The sequence below is a fragment of the Centroberyx gerrardi genome, chromosome 6 (genome assembly GCF_048128805.1).
Source record: "Centroberyx gerrardi isolate f3 chromosome 6, fCenGer3.hap1.cur.20231027, whole genome shotgun sequence".
NCBI lineage: Eukaryota > Metazoa > Chordata > Actinopteri > Beryciformes > Berycidae > Centroberyx > Centroberyx gerrardi.
In genome coordinates this window covers 16,161,311-16,182,513 of record NC_136002.1, presented here as the reverse complement: position 1 = coordinate 16,182,513, position 21,203 = coordinate 16,161,311, and the positions used below count along the sequence as shown (strand labels likewise).

The 21,203-nt window shown below is 41.0% G+C and overlaps 1 protein-coding gene and 1 pseudogene across 1 annotated transcript in view; both read right to left on the bottom strand.

Annotated features, from left to right (window-relative positions):
* Positions 1-21,203, bottom strand: part of fam168a (family with sequence similarity 168 member A) — a 31,745-nt gene that overhangs the window by 5,583 nt on the left and 4,959 nt on the right. The window contains exons 2-6 of the mRNA XM_078284205.1: positions 11,697-11,804; positions 10,893-10,984; positions 4,249-4,329; positions 1,601-1,746; positions 183-369 (exon numbers count right to left, since the gene is read on the bottom strand). Of these exons, the coding sequence (XP_078140331.1) occupies positions 183-369; positions 1,601-1,746; positions 4,249-4,329; positions 10,893-10,984; positions 11,697-11,758 (568 nt within the window). The 5' untranslated portion in view covers positions 11,759-11,804. The remainder of the gene's footprint in view (positions 1-182; positions 370-1,600; positions 1,747-4,248; positions 4,330-10,892; positions 10,985-11,696; positions 11,805-21,203) is intronic.
* Positions 897-1,073, bottom strand: LOC139915957 (U2 spliceosomal RNA; annotated as a pseudogene).

Here is a 21,203-nt window from a genome sequence, read left to right as displayed (position 1 = left end):
AAGCAAAATTGATATTGTAACTGAAATATCCCTAACCGAATCGATATTGAATCGAATCGAAAATCGAAACCTTATGAATCGGAATCGAATCGATTCGGGAAATCAGTGGCGATACCCAGCCCTAATGTCTACTACTAAAAACTGAAGACCCAGTTCTCTTTAATGAGTGGTTTTGGTCATACCTGCACTCATAGCCATGGTTGTCCCAGCTACCATCCCCATGGCAGCCATGCCGTTGTTGCGGGGAGCAGGTACAGGGACGGGGGTAGGGTAGAGGGCCGTGGAGGGGATGCTGTTGGGCTGCACCACAGTGGTGTGGTGAATCACATGGGGCTGGGCCGCATACACTGGCTGGGTGTAGTATGCTCCCTGTTAGGAGAAACATAGGACAGGTTGCTGTGTGTGTGATGGATCACATGGAGCTTGTTGTAATATTACGTTTGTTTATTTGGAGAGAGTCTAAGAAGGAAAACTTGATTTGATTCTCTGGTATTAACCATATAAACACTGCAAACAAAGAAAACAAAACAAGCCACCACAAATATTGAAAGAATTCTTCTTCATTTTTGTTTAAACAGTGAACACTTCACAACAGTTTTTGCATGCAATTTAAGAATGACTGCATCCTATTTTTTGATACTCCATTGATCCATGAAGGGGAGATTCTCTTTTTAATTGCCCCCTCCATAGGCAGATCAAAGTGCAAGATGAGCATCACATCAGCGCTCTTGCAGCTGGTAGGGATTCAGTGTCTTGCTCAAGGGAACTTCAGCAGGGCGGATGCTTGCCGACACACAGGATAGAAACTGGGTGTTCCAGTTGAAGAAAAGTCTCCCCATAGAGATAAAACAGATTTATCTCTATGGGTCTCACTACTCACTACACCCTGCTGCCCTAAAGGGTAGACTGTTCCCAGCAGCTCTGCAATATCAGGACAATGGATTGAATGACTGAACTCGGTCATTTCATAAAAAATAATTTAATATGGTGTCTTCATATAGAGGACGTATCAGATATTAAACTGATTAGAACAGACTGTACATTTGATCTTAACCAAAAAGCCAAGAAGCAATGTGAGTATGAAACATTTCATGACACACACATCATGGGTCAAAAAGCTGACAAAAACCTGAAGACACACTATAACAAAGGGGATCTGGGGCGTATGATTGTACAGACAAAAAACTCTTTTACAAGGGTATTACTAGTATAATTTTTTAAAATAAAATAGATGAAAAACTAACTTTATATCAAGTTAACATCACTTCGAAATCAATTTAGGTGTAACTTTGCTCCAAAGGATGAAACAAAGGGAATAACTGACTAGCCATCTTTTTTTCAACTCATTAATTGGTTGACAGTAAACAAGGGTTTATTTCCCCATTCTGAAAGACCCCCTTCCCCCTCATTGAATTTACACGATTCATGAGAGTTACCCATTTCTAGATCAAATCTGCAAATATCAAACAGTGACAAGTTTGCTTCCCTGAACAGAGAGTCAACCCAAGCATTTGAGTCCTCAGCTTAATGCTCTTATGCCAAAAAAAGTCTTAATATCCCGTGAAGAAACAACAAGAATTCTCTTTTAAAGTAGGCTTACCTGTGCGTATAGGTTCTGCTGAGGGTAGGCACTGCGGATGGGATACATAGCTGTGGGGTACGGGGTGGGGGTGGGGGTGTAGGGAGGGGGTGCTCCATTTGTCTGAGTCGGGGGCACTTTGTATGGGGTGCCTGCTGCAGTATATCCTAAAGGAAGCAGACAGAGATAAAAGGAGAGAGAAAGGAAGGGACAGTGAGGAATAAAATGCATTAGACTATACCATCACATATTTCTAATGATAAAACACTTTTTGTGTGTTTTTAAGAAGGGTTTTTACAGTAAACATTGAACTGGGACCATCAGTTCGTCAGCTACAAGTTAACCAAGTTAGGATGTTCTCATCAATAGATCTTGTTGAAACTATACCAGCCCTTAACATTTTATTCCAATTAATTTCCTACAAAATCCACCAGATGGCAGAATGGAGCAGTGTTTTGATGGGACTGAAGCTTCAAAACAACATGGCCAATGGTTTGTGTGTCTCTCTTGAAAGCCTCATCTAGCCACCTCTACTATCCAACATCAGCATCTTTCAGCTGTGCTGTACTGAAAGGATAAGCAGCTGTGTGAGCTGTGTTTTCTGACTGAACATATACAGAAAAGCAGCCTATCAGCCTAAGTGCTACTGAAACATATGGATGACAGGGTTACAATGTACCTGCCTTTTAAACTGCTACTACACCACTGGCTGAAAAGCATGAGGTCTAGGACAGTGTAGGCATCTGCTTCAGACTACTGAGTTCAGGTCTGTTGTTAGCTCAGCTCTGCTCTCACAAAGTGTAGTACCTCTGAACCACCACTTGGAGGAGCCTGAAGGTCAAACATGCTACTAGCTAGTGCTGCTGGGGAGCTTATGAAAGCGTTTCTCTCACACAAGGACAAGGGAACAAAGAGATGCTGGAGCTGCTATGTGTCTGAGAGTGTGAGTGTGAGTGTGTGTGTGTGTGTGTGTGCATACTCTCACATGCATTCCTAGCTCTAACATGCATGCAGGGCATTGTAGGACAATGGTGTGTGACAATTACACAAAGGCCCACTGAAAGAAAATGGTTTCTCTATTCAGCGGTCTTGAGAAGTAATGACATTGACCAAGACAGTGTTCTAGTCAGAACATATCTGGCTTGTTTGGAGATTGATTCTCATCTAGGATACAAAATCCACTTTAATTCAGCATACATTAAGCACTGTAGAATGTATAGGAGGAAATCAGCAGTCAAACAGACATGCTCTATTGCTAAAACATGACTATTGCTGAGATAAACAGCCCCAATAATCTGCTTCTTGTCTTCTTTTGGGGAAAAATGGATCTAAAAAGAAGCTCACTGGGACTACAAAACATACCACCTATCATCAATTCATTTGTGTTTACATTCCTTTGAATTGTAAACACCCTGCTCTATGGAGAAATCTACTCAACCAGCAATTGCTAAATTATGTGTCAGGATCCAAACTGGGCCATGGGACTGTTTCTGGATTGTCCCCAAATGAGTGTCCATGACAAAAGACAAAGTATTTTTTAATGAGCCTGAGCAAGACTATATTTACTCAATCTGGGTTCCTGGGCTGAAATAGTTTAAGACCCCCCCACACTAAACCAACAACTATACATAAACACCCTATCTGAGGAGCACATGAGACAACTGGTATCTCCATCTGCTACAGGGACTAGATGCTGAACCCCAACAGAGTATGTATCTGTGGCTATATGGCTAGCAGCAGCTGTTACCTGGCTAGGTTCCCATTCCTTCACCATTAATGCCCCTGAGGCCAAGATCACACTTAATCCATATTGCATTCATGTTGCTGCAAATTATGTGTAGAGCTCTAAACTGGGCTCCAATAGCTCAAAACTTTAGACTAGATTAGTGATTGTTGCATTACATCAACTTCCTTAGCAACTTTGATTCACAGATGAAATGTTATCACAAATAATTCAGACAGCTACTAAAAAAACAATATCTGTTTTAGTTAAGCATGCATAATCAACACATAAATCCAATGCATCAACACGCAGCTGTGGAGATATGGAGTGGATATGGCTATGTAACTTAGTGTTTAGGTTAATTCTGGGATAACCCTTGCTGTGTTGAATAAGTTACACAATGAGTAACTTTCATCTCACCCAATGGCCCAACACATTATACAAGTATTTTCTTGTGTGGACTGGGAGTCAATGGTGGCTCATCAGCAAGATTAACATAGTTCTAAAAATTATTCTAGAGAAATTGGCAACAAATTTATTGGTATCTGTGTTCCAAAAACCCGGAACAAAGGGAGGGAAGAATAAAACAATGCTTGTAGGTTAGTACTTACTTTGTTCAATTAGGCTACGCAATAGCCGTCAACATCAGTTGCGTGCACCAGTGTATGCGTCTGATACATTTCACACCCTTTACATAAAACTGTACAATGGCTCCCTTTCTACGCTCTCTGCCAGTCTAGCGGTGTGTTTGTCTTTAATTTGAGGTGGATTGAGAGAGAATGGTATCTCACTTGGTAGGAGAAATTCTGAAAAGCATCCCGCTAATTAATTGCAAAAAATTTTAGGTAAAACCGACAGCAATTTGCCTCCCCAGACATTCCCTTGTTAAATATGAACAAATTCATCAACCGTCTGTATGTGTCTGTGCGTGTGTGTTGGGGTTTACCTGGTGGATACCCAGGACTGCCTGTTTGATAGAGGTTGGGTGTATAGGTGGGAGCCGTGGTAGGATACCCTCCTGGATAGCCTAGAGGACATCACAGAGGAGAGACGAAATATTAGGAACTATCGCTTAACATACACACACAAAACCAAAACACAACAATAATCACACAAACAAAAAAGAGAGGCATCCAGGGAGAACACATACACACAACACAGAGACCCACACAGACGCACTCAAACACAGGTAGGGCACTATTTGGTTTTGAGCAGGATGTGCACAGATGGTGCTCATTAAAAAATGTCTGCACCAATAACACAGTCGGCTGAATGCATCTTACACACATGTGTGCGCGCACACACGTACACACACCAATCTGGCAGATGACACACCTGCCAATATGGTGTAGGAGGAGAATATTCAGAAACATTAGCAACGCGCGCAGTCAAGTGCAAGTGGGTGCACGCACACACACTTGTGCATCAATCAATCACACATCAAGCTAACAAAGCAGATTTGATCTGAGACAAAGCTTTCCTGATAAAGGTGTGAGTTTGAGATAGAGAGATAGAGAGACAGAGAGAAAGAGGCAGAGAGAGACACGAGATGAGAAGGAGAAAAGCAAGAGAGCAAGAGAAAGAGAGTGTGAGTGAGTGAAGTCCTGCTCACTATTTTCTATTATTGGCAGTCAATCTCACAGATTGTTTCTATTCTGTAGCCTTGGGGCCTTGCTATATCCAACTTTGGCTGCTGTCTGCTGCTGTAGGTTGAGCCACTAATCAGATGTAACAAATCTTGTAAATATATGCATCTACATTTTAGTAGAATTTAGGGATTGGAATGATTAACACATTTCATGCTCAACACATGCCTCAGTTAAGGGATCACAGTTTAGTACATTTTCCTTACATTTTTGAATGGATACGGTTGTAAACTATAACATGGAATTAAGTTCAGTTCAGTAAAACCTTACAAAAACTCAATTTTTACTTTAGCAGCCTGCAAGTAAAATGAAATATTTTTATATGGAGAAGGAAAATCCATGTCAGGATTTTACAGATTTCTTTTTTATGTCTGCAGCCCACCACAAGTCATGTAACCCTTACTTGAACACTTTTCAGCTGCTCCAAGCAGTTGAGAACACCTAAATACACTTCTAACATTGTAAACAGCATAAATCTTTATACACAACTAACCCATTTAACTATATTCACAGAGGTGATGGCATTTCTGAATTAGCAAGGTACTTAAGAATCCTGGGCCATATTTTCCTGGTTTTTGCCATCAAGACGATTGATTGTGTTGAGAATTTCATCACTTACTTCACTGTAGAGCTTCATTTCGCTACACAGATACACAATACACAGATACAGCGCCAACATAATCTCCAACAGTTGAACCCAAAATGTGATTAAAACACGTCCTTTCAACACACTATAATACTCTGATGCTATGGTGATAGGAAGTATGTCAACACAAGAGGTAAACATAGCAGGGAACCCACCAAAGTTGGCAGTCCAAGGTATTAAATATCCAAATTATCCGTTATATTCACACTAATACAATCAACCATACGTAAGAAGGATGTGTTTTAATTGCATTTTGAGTTCAACTGTTTGAGATTATGTTGGCCCTGTAAGTGTGTTTTGGACAGCAGCACTCTCTGTGAACTGAAGCTATGTCAAGCTCTACAGCATGGGTCTCAAACTCGCGGCCCGCGGGCCAATTGCGGCCCGCGAGACGATATTTTGTGGCCCCCACCTTAATATGAAAGTTTAATGTTAGTGCGGCCCGCAAGTTTTATATGGATGGCACTTTACAGTATTGTGTGCGGAGCTGAACGAACCTACCAATCACGGTGGGATATATGGCTTGCGGGGGTGGGACATCGACCGGGCTTGATGCAAGCAGAGAAACATTTCTCAATGAGTGAAAGTTACAGCAGCGTTGCCATGGAGAGTTTTCTTCCGTGCCTGGCTGGCTGCCTCGTTTCTATTGGGCACACGCGGACATTCGTCCCAGCGCGCTGCGTTCACAACACTTCCAAAAAAAAGTTTTTTAAGTTGCTGCCCAGCGGGACATTATACGTATATATGTCTCTCTCTGACAAAATAAATCAAAGTGATGCGTACGCGGCGGGATAAAAGAAAAGTAAGGAACTCAATGTAGCCTAATGTAGTCTGCAGTCACCTGTCGACACCTGTCCGTCGGCGATAACAGTCCCCGGTAACCCGGACCAATTATAGGGTCGCACCGTTATTTGTGGGTCATTATTTTTTATTTGCATCGCGCTATTTGCATTGCCTCACACGATGAACACTACATATATTTCTATATGATGTCATTTGTTTTTTTTGTTTCTATGACTACGTTTACAACAACAACAACAACAGCACGGTGTCATTTCCGCTTCTTTTTCCTGTAACAACAGCACGGCGGATAACACTCCGGGAGCAGTCGCCTTTTTGCGCTCGCTATCCCGGTACTTTCTACCATCTACAAATGCCATGGTGTTCATGTCATCATGAAAGACATGAACATCGAGCGCTAAAACAAAGGAGACTGCTACCGGGCTATTATCCGCCGACCACCGTGCTGCTGTCACAGGAAAAAGAAGCGGAAATGATGTTAAAAAAGCGGAAAGGCCATGTTCAGAAGAACAGTTCATGTTCTTCAATGTTCCATTCATGTTCAGGACAATTCATATTCAGAAGAACCCATTGAGGTTAAAGAACTGTTAATAAAGACGTTTAAATCTTATTTTGTGTTAAAAAATAAAAATAAAGACATTTGAGAAGATTGGATTTTTTTTAACAAAGCTTTTCTTGTGGAATACCTGATGCGACCCAGCCTCACCCAGACTCTGCCTCCAGCGGCCCCCAGGTAAATTGAGTTTGAGACCCCTGCTCTACAGTGAAGTAAGCGATGACATGTTGAACACAATCAATTGTCATGATGGCAAAAACTAAGAAAAAAAGTCCAGGTTGAAAATAACTGGAATTATCGTGTCCTGGGCCACTGCCCATTTTCTCTCTACATCCCACAACTTGTCCTACCATTGCTATGCTGATGACACTCAACTCTGCCTTTATTTTCCTTTACTTGACACACGGGTTAAGGCTTGCTTCTCCAGACCTGCCAACCTTGAAGGACATTTTTGTCAACCACCTAGAGTGCACGTGTCGTGTAAATTGAATTTTTTTCATCTTGTGTGAGCTGCAATAATGCTTAAAGCCTGGGTCACACTGCAAGACTTCTTGCCCGACTAGGGCAGTTCAGACTAAATGCTTGCCGTCTGGTCGGGACACTAGGAGGGTCACACTACCAGATTCTGTCATTCAGAAACATTTACCCATTCATCCAGAACAATTTACTGTAATATAATTACAAAATATCTAGCGTTTCTTGCTTCATAATGCAGCGGCTACATTACAAATGCATTTTTAAAGTGGATACAGACAACTTTTCAACTTTCCCCCCGTTGTCCCCCCCTAGCGTTTCCAAGTGGTATTGTTGTTTGCGCCGCTGTCGCAAAGACAACCGGATCGCTTTCCCTTAGAGCCGAGCTCCGTGCAATAGAACAAACCATCTGTCTGCTTATCAACTCCTTGATCATAACACAATATAGTAGGGCTGCACGATATATCGTTTCAGCATCGTCATCGCGATGTGCGCATGCGCAATAGTCACATCGCAGGACGTGCGATGTCAAGTAAGGCAAATTAACTCAAACACGTCATGCTACAACTTTTTTGCTGCTTGATACAAAAGGAAAACTCGCACGGTTCTCATTTTCCATGACTAATCTACAAGAGAAGTCTGTCTGATATAACATAATTTACTCCGATTTAAGGGTTTGTTATAAGAGTAGCGTATGTTACCTTTCCAGCTTTCGCGGCTCCGAACCGTAGTTGGGAAGCCTCTGGTGTTGTGCTAGCCTATTTTAGCTTAGCCTGGCTCGTAGCTGGTAACAAGCTTTTTACTAAGAGTCCGGACCAACTCTGCAGTGGAGAACTGGCACTTTATTTCTGTACAGCAGCGAACATAATGCACGGCCTCTCGGTGACGTTCTAAGCTCTTTTCTGCTAACTATGGTAACTTTACTCACTTAGCATCCTGCAACTCACTCTGGCTGCCGCTAAAAACACACTCACTTCCTACGACGTCACCAGTGCAGGTTACCCACAAGACCACCTTCTTAAAGGGGCAAGGCTTGATAGAGTTATTCAAGTCATTTGGTGAAAATTCCTGTATTTTTTCAAATCGCTATATATATATATATATATATATATATATATATATATATATATATATATATATCGCAGGAAAAAAAATATTGCAATGTCAGTTTTTTCCAGTATCGTGCAGCCCTACAATATAGTAACTTTCACCACTGCTCATTTTAGAAAGGCCACTGCAAGAAAACGTGTTCTTTGTTTAGATTATCAAACGGACAATGGATCATTTGTTTGTTGATCCAGGCACTGATTTACGTTCATAAAAACATCTGATCCTTCACATTGCTAGTGTTCATGTGTTTTCCAGCTCCATATTCCAGAAATATGTATGAAATATTTTCTATAAAAGCAAATCTAAGTAAATTGTCGAGTCACTTTTTAAGGGTTTATACATTTTGAATATATAGCCTATGTTTATGAGTTTCAGTGTTATGGTACATGAATAAAATTTGAAAAACCTTTCATCCTATCACAATTATTTTTTATTAGTTGAATATGGACACAAATACAAACTTTTGGGATTATGGTTTATTTATTTTGTTATTAATATTCAAATTATCTACCATTTCAGAAGTGTGAATATTTGCATATCATTTTTGTACAGTATGACAATCAACTTCCACAGACTGTTTTTATAATTTCATTGCGCCCGAGTTGAGTGTTTTTCAAATCAATGTGTGCACATATTACGCTCTACTTACTGTCAATCACCTGACACCCACAGGAATAAATGGAAGTCTAGCCAAAGAAATTATCCCTATGTTATGTTGCCCTACAAACTTTATTGTTACATCCACGTCTTCTTACTTGGGGAATGTCTGTTAGCCGGGACAGCAGTTAATTTCAAGCTAGGTTTGACACAATTTAAGTTTGTATGTCAAAAATGACAAAAAATTGTTGAAATGTTGAAAAATCTAATTACATATGGCATGCACTGCAAAATGATTGCAGGAAATGTAAACCGCTCCTGTAGCTACCTTTGCACTGCAGTTCAAACTCGGTGCTATCTTCTGGGGGAAAACCCTGCAGTGTAGCGACGGAGAAAAGGGGGACTGAGTGTGAGGAGGGAGGGAGAGGGAGGGTGGGATCACATCGACGCCAAGACGCCTGATTAGCTGGTAAAATGATATTATGCATTTGCCAATTATCCCAGCTTCATTTCTCTGTATCAGGTTGAAAAGATGACAACCAGTCTCTTTTGGTGCATTATAATAGAGTAACAACTCATACCAGTGTGGTCGGATGTCAAAATGCGGAGCTGCAACGCAAAATGGGTACAATCTGGCAGGTCTGCATCTCCAGCTACGTGGTTGACATCTCCAATTGTGTGCCCACCACCTCAAGCTTAACCTTGACAAAACTAAGCTGCTCTTAACCCTAAACCCTCTGCAAGACCTTTCTATCACCATTGACCAAAACCAGAGTGACATTTTTACCTCGAGTACCATAAATCGCAGTGCGATACTAACCAGCTGTTGTTGCCCACAATGCTGCAGGTTTACACTCTACAATATCTGCCGTATCAAACCACTCCTCACCAGGGACTTTGCCCCTATTCATGCAGAATGCTGCAGCCTGCCTTGTCTTCAACCTTTACAAAAAACCCCATGTCACCCCCTCCTGCACGTCCTCCGCTGAATGCCTCTGGCTGCTTGTATCAAATTCAAAGCCCTGTGCTGATGTAAACCCTCATACCTCCAGGCCACGGTCTAGCCTTACATTGATGTTCGTGCCTCATGCTGTACTACTACCGGGGGCTTAGCTTTCTCATGCCTGTAGCGACTCAGTCACGCGCCACAAAGGCTCGACTCTGCTCCATCCTGCTTCCTCAATGATGGAAGTTGGGACAGATGTCCCTCATCTGCCTCATCTCTTTGTGAAATCCCTGAAATACCTTCCTCTCCCCCTACATAACGTCCCTTTCTCCTTTACTTTCCTCTTCTACTTGTACTGAAAATGCTCATCTTGTAAAAAAAACAAACAAAAAACCCCATTCCTACTTGTCTCCCTGGTTTTCATTTCTTTACTTGACACTAATCTATTGAACATGACCATTCTGAAAACTTAGGAATATTTATTAGTGTAGTGTGTATTAGTATATTAGTGTAGTGTCATAGCGCTATGACTTGCACATTTTACTATTGGTTGTGTTTACTTGTGTTTTTTGTGATCTATGAAGTTAAACTTAATTTGATTATTGCACCAACTGAAAGTTGCTCCAGGTAAGAGCGTCAACAAAATGCCTAAAATGTAAATGGTTTGCCCAAATTAATCCAACGAATGCGTGTCAAAAATGTATAGCAAGTTAGTCTGTTTCACAGTGTGTAAGTTGCTCAACCAACATCTGTCCTCATTAAAAAGTGTTTATCCCAGTAGCAAATGGTGAATGTATGTGCGCATTTGTCTTACCTGTGAAGGCCATGTTCTTAGGGTTTCCATACGGGGTGCCAGGCTGAACGGGGCTGTAGACTGGATTCATACCCGAAGATAACCTGTTCTTACTGAGAGAGAGAGAGAGAGATGATGGGAAGAGAAATACAGTGAGAGACAGAGGGAAGGGGGATGAAAGATGAGAGAGAAACATGGAAGGGAGAGAGAGATGTGAGCTCAACCCACGTAAATTGGAAATTGTTAGGATTATCAGGCATACACACACACACACACACTCATCATACACATTAATCCCACATTCAGATTCTTAAGGCGACATTCAGACGAAGGATTTTGCTAGGATGCAACAAAATCAAGGCGCAAGAATCCTCACCTTCAACTTGGTTCTACTTAAGCATATATTTAAAAACAGGGAGTGTTGCAGTGAAAGGCACAAGTACTGACAGAAAAGCACAAGGACGCATGGATCCATTGAAAATAATGGCCTGGTTTCCTGTGTGGCACCAAGCACGGCTGGCCAAGGCTTAGACGTCTAATTTCCACTACAGGGTCAAAAAGGGCCAGCCACTACAGAACTGAACAGTGGCTATTAAAAAAACGGTGCTGGGAATGGTTGGTGTGAAGGTACCCTAATAGGCACCTGAACAGAGCCATTTATACTACATCTCCCATAAGGCATCTTTCTCCACTGGTTTCACCATGTGGATGAAAAGACCTTCAATGTACTCCTCTATAATTTGAACTTACCTGGTTTGTGAGTGGTATGTCTGTGCGCAAGTGTGTGTGTGTGTGTGTGGGTGTGAGTGCGTGTGTGCCCCGTACCTCTTGTGCGTGTCTGGTTGATACATGAAACTGAATTTGTCTGTGGGATGCCCGCTCGCCATTCTTGCTGTATGCAAATGAGGAAGGAGTGGAAGTGGATATGCAAATCTGAAATTAAAACAGCGAGAGGTCATGATTACAACGAACACAGGAAAAAAAACAAAAAAAAACAAAGCAAAGCACCACTGCAACAGCAAATGGTTAGGCAGCAGGGGAGACAGTGACAGAGACAGTGTGTTTGAGTGTGTGTAGTAAAACTGTGTTGTAACCATCAATTCGTGCATTTAGTAATAATGCTAAATAGTGTACTAAATAGCCAATTATGAGAAATGGTGCTTGCTGCTAATTCTTGTGCACAAAATAGCTTTTATACTTTCAATTGTGTATGTGTGCATGCGAGACAAGTTGTGTCAAGTAAAATAGGCCAGAGCAAGTGTTTGCTATTCATTCCTGTGTACATATAGCCTATATGGTGTGTGTGCATGTCTGTAAGAGAAAGAGAGAGCCAGCATGAGTGTATGAGAGATTGTGTATGCGATGTGCTGCAAGAACATCAAATACAAGCAGCAAAGCAAACAGTAAGACAGCAAATGAGAAAGCCAGTGAGCGGGTGAGCGACAGATCGAGTGACAGAGAGAGCGAAAGAGAGAAGAAATAGAATAGAGAACAAAATACAGTAGCAATAGGTCAAGTCCTGCACCAAGCCATGTGTAAGCATGATCCAATACACAGATGAGCCAGAACCACAAAAGCGCTGCAAAAACACAGAGCAGAACAGCTGAGGAATGAATTTATAAAACAAAGAAAAGGTGTGTTTGTGAGTGTGTTGTGATGCACTTGTTGTGATGTTGTGATGTACTCTGATCATGACTAAAATTTGACTTCAAAAGCATTTCAAATGTTGACTTTTACTCCAAGCTGAGTTCATGAAAGAGATGGGACTTGGTATGTGATGGCAGTTGTCAAGCCAGTTGTTCTGTCTACATCTTGGTTTTACATGTGGCTCTGTCATGTGCCATAGGCCTGCATACAATATGATGTGGCAAGCTCTACGTACTCTGCACATCACCCACCCATTCACCTTATGGTAAATCAAAAGTAATTTGTCCAATTCTGTTTCCTGTAGAAATATAAAAAAAATCGAATTTGTTGAGTTGAATAGGAATATCAGATGAATTTCCAAATGAATTCTGAACCGATCCATCCTGGGCTTGTGCTTCTTAGCCAGTTGACAATGACACTATAAACACAGCTAGGATTTGTCATCATCCAGGGCATGTAGTCTAATGCGGTCAAGCTGAAATGCCCCGTTCAGGAACACTGACATCAAAATGCCTTCCCTGGTGCTTAAAAACAAATGCACCACATATTTGTGCTAGCATTCAGTTCTGAGTATCCAAAATAGACAAAAGTGACCAAAATCTTGATTTTGTGGCAACTTTTCTGAAAAATTTATGGAATTTGCAGACACCTCAAAAGAGTTAAAAATTCATAAGCATACTACATATCACGGAAACCTCTTTACATACTTTAATGCTCATCCTTCTTTACATTTTCTCAATCAAGGGCACAAAATTACAAAGGAAAAAGTTGCACATGGATTCCAGTCATCAGCAGCACAGTAAGCAACAAATAAGATTTTAATGTTTTATGACCATAAAACTGTATAGTTTAAATTAAAAAAATGTCCATTTATGTTCGAGGTAGACTTCGTGTTTTTGACAGTGTGTAAACCAAAGGCTCATGATGAATGGAAACGATGGCCCAATAGTGCAGGTTAAATGAAATCTAAAATGCTTCTTCCACCTGTGGGGGTGAATAAAACTCTAGGCTTATGGTATGGTATGTGTACTAATTGAATTTCTTTTGTTTTGTTTGAGAAGAGGTCAAATGAGGAAACTGCATTAACTTTGCAGTCTTTTTTAGCAGTGGGGGCAATAGTCAGTGCAGGGCCACCACTACCGAATCGTTTGATGTACAACTTTGTACATATGCCTCTTACAAATATGTCCCACACAAATAAGTAAACTCCTGTGCGTGTGTGTGTGTGTCCCAGGGGAATTGGTTAACCTATTGCTCAATACACTTCTCACAGCACAAATCTTCATTAAGCTATCCCCTAACCTTTCTTTCCTTCCTCTAGCGCCTCTCTCCCTTTCTCCCATCTTCCATTCCTCCCTCCCTTTTGTTTTCTTGCTCTGTCTCTCCCCCTCTCTCTCATTAGCTTTCTCCGCCTCTCCCTTCACTCTTCCTCCCATCAGTCAGAGAGAGGGAACAATGCCCATCATTAACACATGGACAGGTGGCTAACCTAACCCTGAGGTCCTATCCTGCAAACACAACCCATAGCCAACCACAGCTGTGCCTGAATAGAGAAGAGGAAGATGTGTGTGTGTTAATCTGTTTTACTCTGAGAGAGAGAGAGTGTGTGTGTGTAGGCAAATGTGATGACGTGTGAATGGGTTAGTACAAGAAGGGAACCGTAAGTGCTTGTGTCTAATGATGGTGTGTGGAACAGAGGTCAGTAGGCGTGTGTGTGACCAGTAGGAGTGTCTAACCACAACTCCCTTTGTTTTCAGGGGGAGGTGATGATGAGGTGCTTTGGGCGCTCTTTTTCTAAAAAGACCCTTTCTAACCATAAGCACTTCTATTCATCAGACCACTAGCCCTGATTGTAAAGACCATTCTCCAGAGGACACTCACTATAAACCAGTGTGTGTGTGTGTGTGTGTGAGAGCGAAAGTGAGAGAGAGCATGCACTTGTGTGTGTAGGGGAAGGACAGAGTAAAAAGGGACACAGACGAGTCCACACATCTCATCCATGTTTCGGAAGCGATTACTGTGCTTGAGGCATAGTTGGGGAAAAACAAGACACACCAAATTGTTGGTTGCCTGAAAATGTCAAACACAGCCTTGCATTCTCATAGATAAGGGCCAGCAAACAGAAATTGCTGCTGGGCTTGACCAAAGTTGCTACAACTTGGAGGATAGGTTTTGCATTGCACACTCATTCAGTTGAAATTTAAGCTTAAGAAATTTTTCTTTTGCTACCCATTTTCCTCAACAAAATGTCCAGGCACCCTTAGTCGCTAGTATTCATGCTCCCAAATGAGTATTTTATCTAATAAAGCTGATGATATGAATGATAGCTCCATCAATGGTATTGTGTTGATAAGGTCAAATGAATACCCCAGGCCTCAGTGGACAGACAGGTCAAAGGTTGATATTATTCAAATTAAGTAATTTAAAATGAAGCCTAACGCAAGACATGCAGGGTTTCCCATAGTAGCCTATCGCCAAGGCGGACCGCTTAACAAAGCCATCCAGGAAGATCCCACGCTGCTACAACAGCTGGGTAACAAATCAAGGACCGAAAAGGTAACGTCGGATCTGAATGAGGCATTTTGAGCAGAGTTCTTTCACTTTTTGGGAGGTAGACCTATGCGTAGGAGTGTAAACACAGAAGTGAGAAAGATTCACATGAATGCAACAGGTCTGGGTGCGCGCAAGCGTGATCGTTTTCTAAAAACGACAGCTCTAGTGAAGATTTGTGCAAAAATAATGGTGTAAATCTCTGGTCTTTTCCACTCACAGTGTGATCGTTTGGCTTCAGAGGACTTGGATTATGCTGTAAGAGCTGCATGGAGTAGGTTAATTTTATGGTCCTTTCTTGCCCTTTTTGGAACTTTAAAGTCCTGGTCCCCACTGACTTCAGAGTTGCAGGCTGCTACAGAGTTGTGCTGGCAACCTCCACGCGTGTTATGTGGACAAAGAAACATCACCTGTATTTCAAATGAGGGTGAGTAGAAAACAGAATTTTCATTTTTGGGTGAACTATTCCTTTAAGGTTGACTTTGGCAGTGATCGTAGGCGCTGTACACCAACCACCTTCAGTCATTTGCTCACAGCTGTAACCGGGTGCATTTCTGTTCCGTCCATTCGTGTTGGAGGGGTCGGAATACACAGCCATTTACTTCAGTGCAGCTTGCTCCACTGGACATTGCCGGATCTGAAATGGAGCCGGATTGGAGCCGCAAATTTGGAGATACGGATGGCTACTATTTTTGTCAGACCATGCAGCTGTTGCGTATTTGAACCATATAAATGTATATAAATATATATATATATATGCCAAGATTTTGCTTTGTATAGTCGTTTATCACAATGTCAGTGAACAAAATAGAGGATAGGCCTACTTAAACCAATGTCACTGAAATAAATGTTTGGGTAAAAAAAAATTACAAATCAATGCTATCAAACCTCAAACCAGATACGCTACAATTGCTAAATGTAACAACTTGAGTTGTTCATGGAAAAATAAGCAAAAGTAGATAATTTTGTTCACTTACCCAAAAGTAAAATGTAGATAGGCGCAATACAACCAGAAGACCATGGCGGAACAAATACGTAATTGGTGTAGCAGCTTAAAATGCTGTGCTGCAAGTGGGCCGCAACAAGTTCAGATACGCAATGTAGTGTACACATGCAGCGTAGCTCAGTAGGCTATCCCTTTCGGTTGGTGTTGACAATAGAACCAACAACCTTGCGATCACCAGAAATTTGTATTGCCCCATTTTTTTCTGCTCGCTGTTTGTGACACTTTCATGATGAAAACATTTTATCAGTAAATTGAATTTGCACTGAAAACTGAGGATTGCTACACAATAATCAGTGATGCTCTACGCTGGATAATGGCTGATGTGCAATATCAATTTGGCTAGTTAAGCAATTTCTGTACATGGCTTATCACTGGGATAGTGTCCAAATACTAAATTATGATTTTATGCAAGATTTTGCAAATTCTGATTGACAATTGTAACCCCACAAAGGAGCAGGCCTCTTTTCTCCACTTTTGTAAAGATGAGGAATGGAAATAAGTGGAAAAAAAATCAGTTTTTGCCTCAATTTGTCCCCTAGTCCATATAAGCACATAATCATATACTGTATAGTTTGTATCAATTCAGTCATAGCATATACTGTGTATGATACCGATACTGTATGTAATGTACTGTAACCCATAGTATTGAAATTAGGGATGCCCCGATAACGTTTTTTGACGCCGATCGCTGATCGTCTATGAGCCATATCTGCTGATACCGATCGGCCATAGATAGTTTTTTTGTTTTGTTATAGCAGCTAGTATAGCACTATTATAGGTCAGTTTCCATTTTACATACATTTCATCCATCAAATTGAGTCCTGGTTAAAAAGTATCCACATTTTCTTTTTCTACATCAATATTTACTTGATCATTATGTAAACAAAACCATGTGCGTTCTAGGTAGCAACATGATTTAGTGAGATAACCGAAGCACAAGACTCAGACTGTTGCCACTTGCCTGTGTTGTTGAGTCGAGTTAAATAAATGGAGACACCCTCCGAAGATATATATCCGTTTCAGTCTTTGTTTTTGTATAAGTGAATGTTCTTAAGAGAGAGAGAAATGAGACTTTTCAGTTGCCTCTCCGCTGTTAGGGTCTCGACCGTCGTCCAGTACGATGCGGACAGCGGTGCAGAGTGCAGACCGTTATGTAAACAAACGCACATGGCATGCGATGAATTGATGCATTAAATAAGCAGAGAATTAAATGAGGGAAGTAGCGGGCGTGACGGACTGTGACGTTACTGGTTGTCCATGAAGATTTGTGTTTTTAATTAACATGTAGCCTAAAGAAATATGAATTTAAGAAGTTCAAGAAGAGAAATGGCTCACGTGTTTTGCGTCATCGATCATTTTTTGCAATCGGCGACTATAAAACATTATCGGAATTCTCCGATCTCATATTTATACTGAATATCGGCCGATTCCGATTGCTGGCCAATCGATCGCGGCATCCCTAATTGAAATCGAATTCTATCATGAGCTGTGTCTCTCCAACACACACACACAGCAGGTACTCGAGCTACCTATTGACTGAAATGAAGTAGAACCTGCTCCCTGACTTAAGCTGGGTAATTTTGGGGCACTTTGTTAAGCATTAACACACAGTTAGGGGGACTTCATTAGGGCTTAATTCACCAACTGTAGCTCAGGGCCTGGACACAAAATCACGGTCTGCAGCTAGCCAGCTAGCCTGAATGCTACTACAGCTGGTGTGTGTCTGTCTGCAGTTGTTTTGTACATTCACAGTGGGATTGCAAATTGAGCACATGGTGAATGCAACAGTCAGGTCTTGCATCGTTTCGGATTCCATCTTCAAAGTTTATGCCCACATATTTCTTGTACCGATGTAAATATAATTAAATGTGTGTGTGTGTGTGTTTTGAAACACCACTAATAATGTTGGTTCCATTCCATAAAGGGAGATTCCTGCAGCCTGGGGGGACCAGAAGAGGTAATAATGAGGGAGGAGGAGGAGGAAAGGATAGTCAAAGAATAAACCACACACACACACACATCCAGCTACCATTCCTGGAAAACATGTACAATACAACCCCCACCCCAATTCTCTCCTCCCACATAATACCTCACCAGGCATCTGCTCTTTAGGCAACACATCAAAACCAGTGGGCGTTATCACACTTCAGCATTGGATAGAATAGAAATGAATAGGGTTTTATTTTAAATCCTCAAGGCAGGGAGCATTTCACTCATATGGTCATATGGGAAGCAAACAGGCTAAAAATACACATAAAAACAGACAACGGCCAATAAAATGCCGATTCTAACTAGTGTGGTGCACCAACACCATTACTTTTTGCAAACCAAGCACAAATATACGTACCTAATAGTGAGTACTACGCTCATACTGATATTAATAGCTCCTCTTTCATTTTTGTGGCACCATGCTTTATTCTTACTTTATTCAACAGTTAATGGTGTAGGAACTTATTTCTTTATAAATACTACTTTCTGTGTAGTGTAATAGGTAGCTACCATTTCAGCATCAATAACGTTTACTATTACTTATACTAATCTCAATAATTAAAACTGTATCAATGCACCGCAAATTCTAACAAAAACATGCCAATATGTAACAAAACACAGACCTATAGGACAACCTCAAAACTAATAGCTTCTGCTATCACAAATGTAATCCAAAAGCAAATACACCTAAGTACAAGGCATAGCCTATCTTAGGGCAGCTTGATGGAATCAGAAATCCCCCTGCCTTCCACTCTATCAGGCCCTGCAGCAACTGGCTCCAAACTGCTCCTGGGCTATTTTAGATCTAGGACAGCACTATACACTGAGGGACAGCATCTCCCCTCCTGTCTGTGCAGGCTTCCTCCTCTTCTATTCTCCTTCCCAAAATCATCTCATCAGTCACACACCTCATGGGTCTCCATCCCTGGATTATGTGACAACATTGTGCCGGGCCACTGTAAATGGAAATGTTTTTCATCTGTAAAGAGCCTATACTGTGAGATAAATACCCTTCATGATTATCTGTTTATGGAGATTTTTACCCCCTGCTGTGGTCGCTGCCTACTAACCCAAATTCAAGAAGACCTACTTATGGTAAAGAACATTCTCAATAAATTAGATCCTTATATCTAGGTTTAATTATATTGTATGGTTGACAGAAAATGTATTCATGTGATGATGACGAATTAAAATTGGTGTAGAGTCACTGTTACATAGTTCTGACCAAACCAAATGTTCTACTCCCGTAGGTCCTCACGGTGATGCAAGACCAGTTAAGAAGCAATGTGACAATTATAGATCAGTGCTTCTTAAAACATGGGTTAGTACCCAACATGTTTCTGATGGTATTACAAAATTCCACTCAATTGGCAAGAGTACTAGTATTAGACTCAGGTCGAGTGGCAAAGGTGAATTTTCTCTGCAGTATTTTTACACTCAGTTGTAAAGGGGATTGGAAACCTGTGAAATAGCTCTGTATTAAAAAAAATAAAAATGTGATAATGCAGAAAGCAAAAAATTGTCTACAGTTTAGGGTGTGAGAAAATTAATAGTATTTCATACACTGAGGCTAATATTCAGCCTAGGAGTATTAGCCAAGGGAAAATTTGTCCTCAACAGAAACTTCCAACATTTGTAAAAGGGGCATTAAGTAATCTGTGATGTTCATTGAGCTCTAACAGTGACAAAGGAATTACAACACAGAGGCCTCTGGCACAGTTTACGGTGGCTTGCAACTGACACAAATAAAGTCACATCTTCATCTTATCCACAATAGAGGCCAGTAGGCTAGCTACTAGATCACAAGTGAAGAGTGTTGTTAACTAGAATACCTTCTGGTCAAATTAAAAAATACTGGCCAGTAGCCACTGAGCTATGCTTGTAGCATCATGCTTGACACATTGATCTTTTTGATCCTAATGGTTAATCATTTATTCTTATCAATGTGACTTCCATCAGCTCTCCAGTGACAGAGGAATTTGCTGTTAAGTAAATGTGCGGATATTCAGTGGTCAGTAGTGGGGGAGCGGTGAAATGAATTAGCCAACGTCTTATATAAGCATATCAAAATTGTGACTTTGACTTGCCTGTGAGAATAAAAAATAATAAAAAAGGACTTATAGAGCGCTAACTTTGGTTTAAAAAAGTACTGTATACTATCTGTAAGCCTTTATTGGCCTACCTGTAATCCCATTTTATTGAATTTATTTGGGGGGGGGGGGGGGGGGTATGAATACTGGATCACCACAAAATGTCTATGCGTCCAGCTAATGCCCATTTGTAATGCCTGTGTTCACAGCAACAAAAATAAATAAAATAAGTTTTGAAAATCTCAGCACTTGGTAAAGAAATCTTTATGTCACTGGTATTGATCAGCAACCATATCAACCTCTACAGATATAATATAGCCTAGTTATTTTGTGCTACTCGATTGTAAAAATCTTACTTATTGCACATTTAACATCATGTACCATGTATTGAGTGGGTGTAATTTTACAGGCTAACATAGTGCATATCTTACTGTACAAACCCAACACTGCACTTTGGATATGCAGTAAGCCATAATTCAATCCAGTTGGAGGGAACGCAGAATTTTTCCAGCTTCAGCATGGTGTTCAGTTTAAGATGGATAACAATGAACCCATGCCTAGTGCCTCTGTGACAAGTGGCCTGTTAATAGCTACGTAGTTATTTAAAAAAAAGTTGAGTCTAAATGAGATCAGTACTTATAGCATATACTCAATGTTGTGTGCTCACTATTTATATTAGCAATAAAAGAGCTAATGGTGCACCTATTTTGGTGTCTCTGTATTTTTGACCGTGGCACACTTATGCCAAGCTCAGACTACACGAAATTGGCCCAATTTTGCCAGGTTTCTGCAGTTGCAAGTATTCTGCATTGCACGCGAAATTGGAGTTCATGAACGACAACCGGCCGTTTTTACCGTAGCGGGGCATAGTGTAAGAGAGCAGACTCAACGTGGCGACGTAGTACGACACCCCAACGTTGAGTCTAGCTTGTCAGAATTTTTTTGTAGTGCATCTTGTAGTACGACAATCCCAACGACGTGTTCCTTGACGATGACCAACAATGAAAACAATGTTTGCAGGTACACATCCTAGACTGTAAATAATAATAA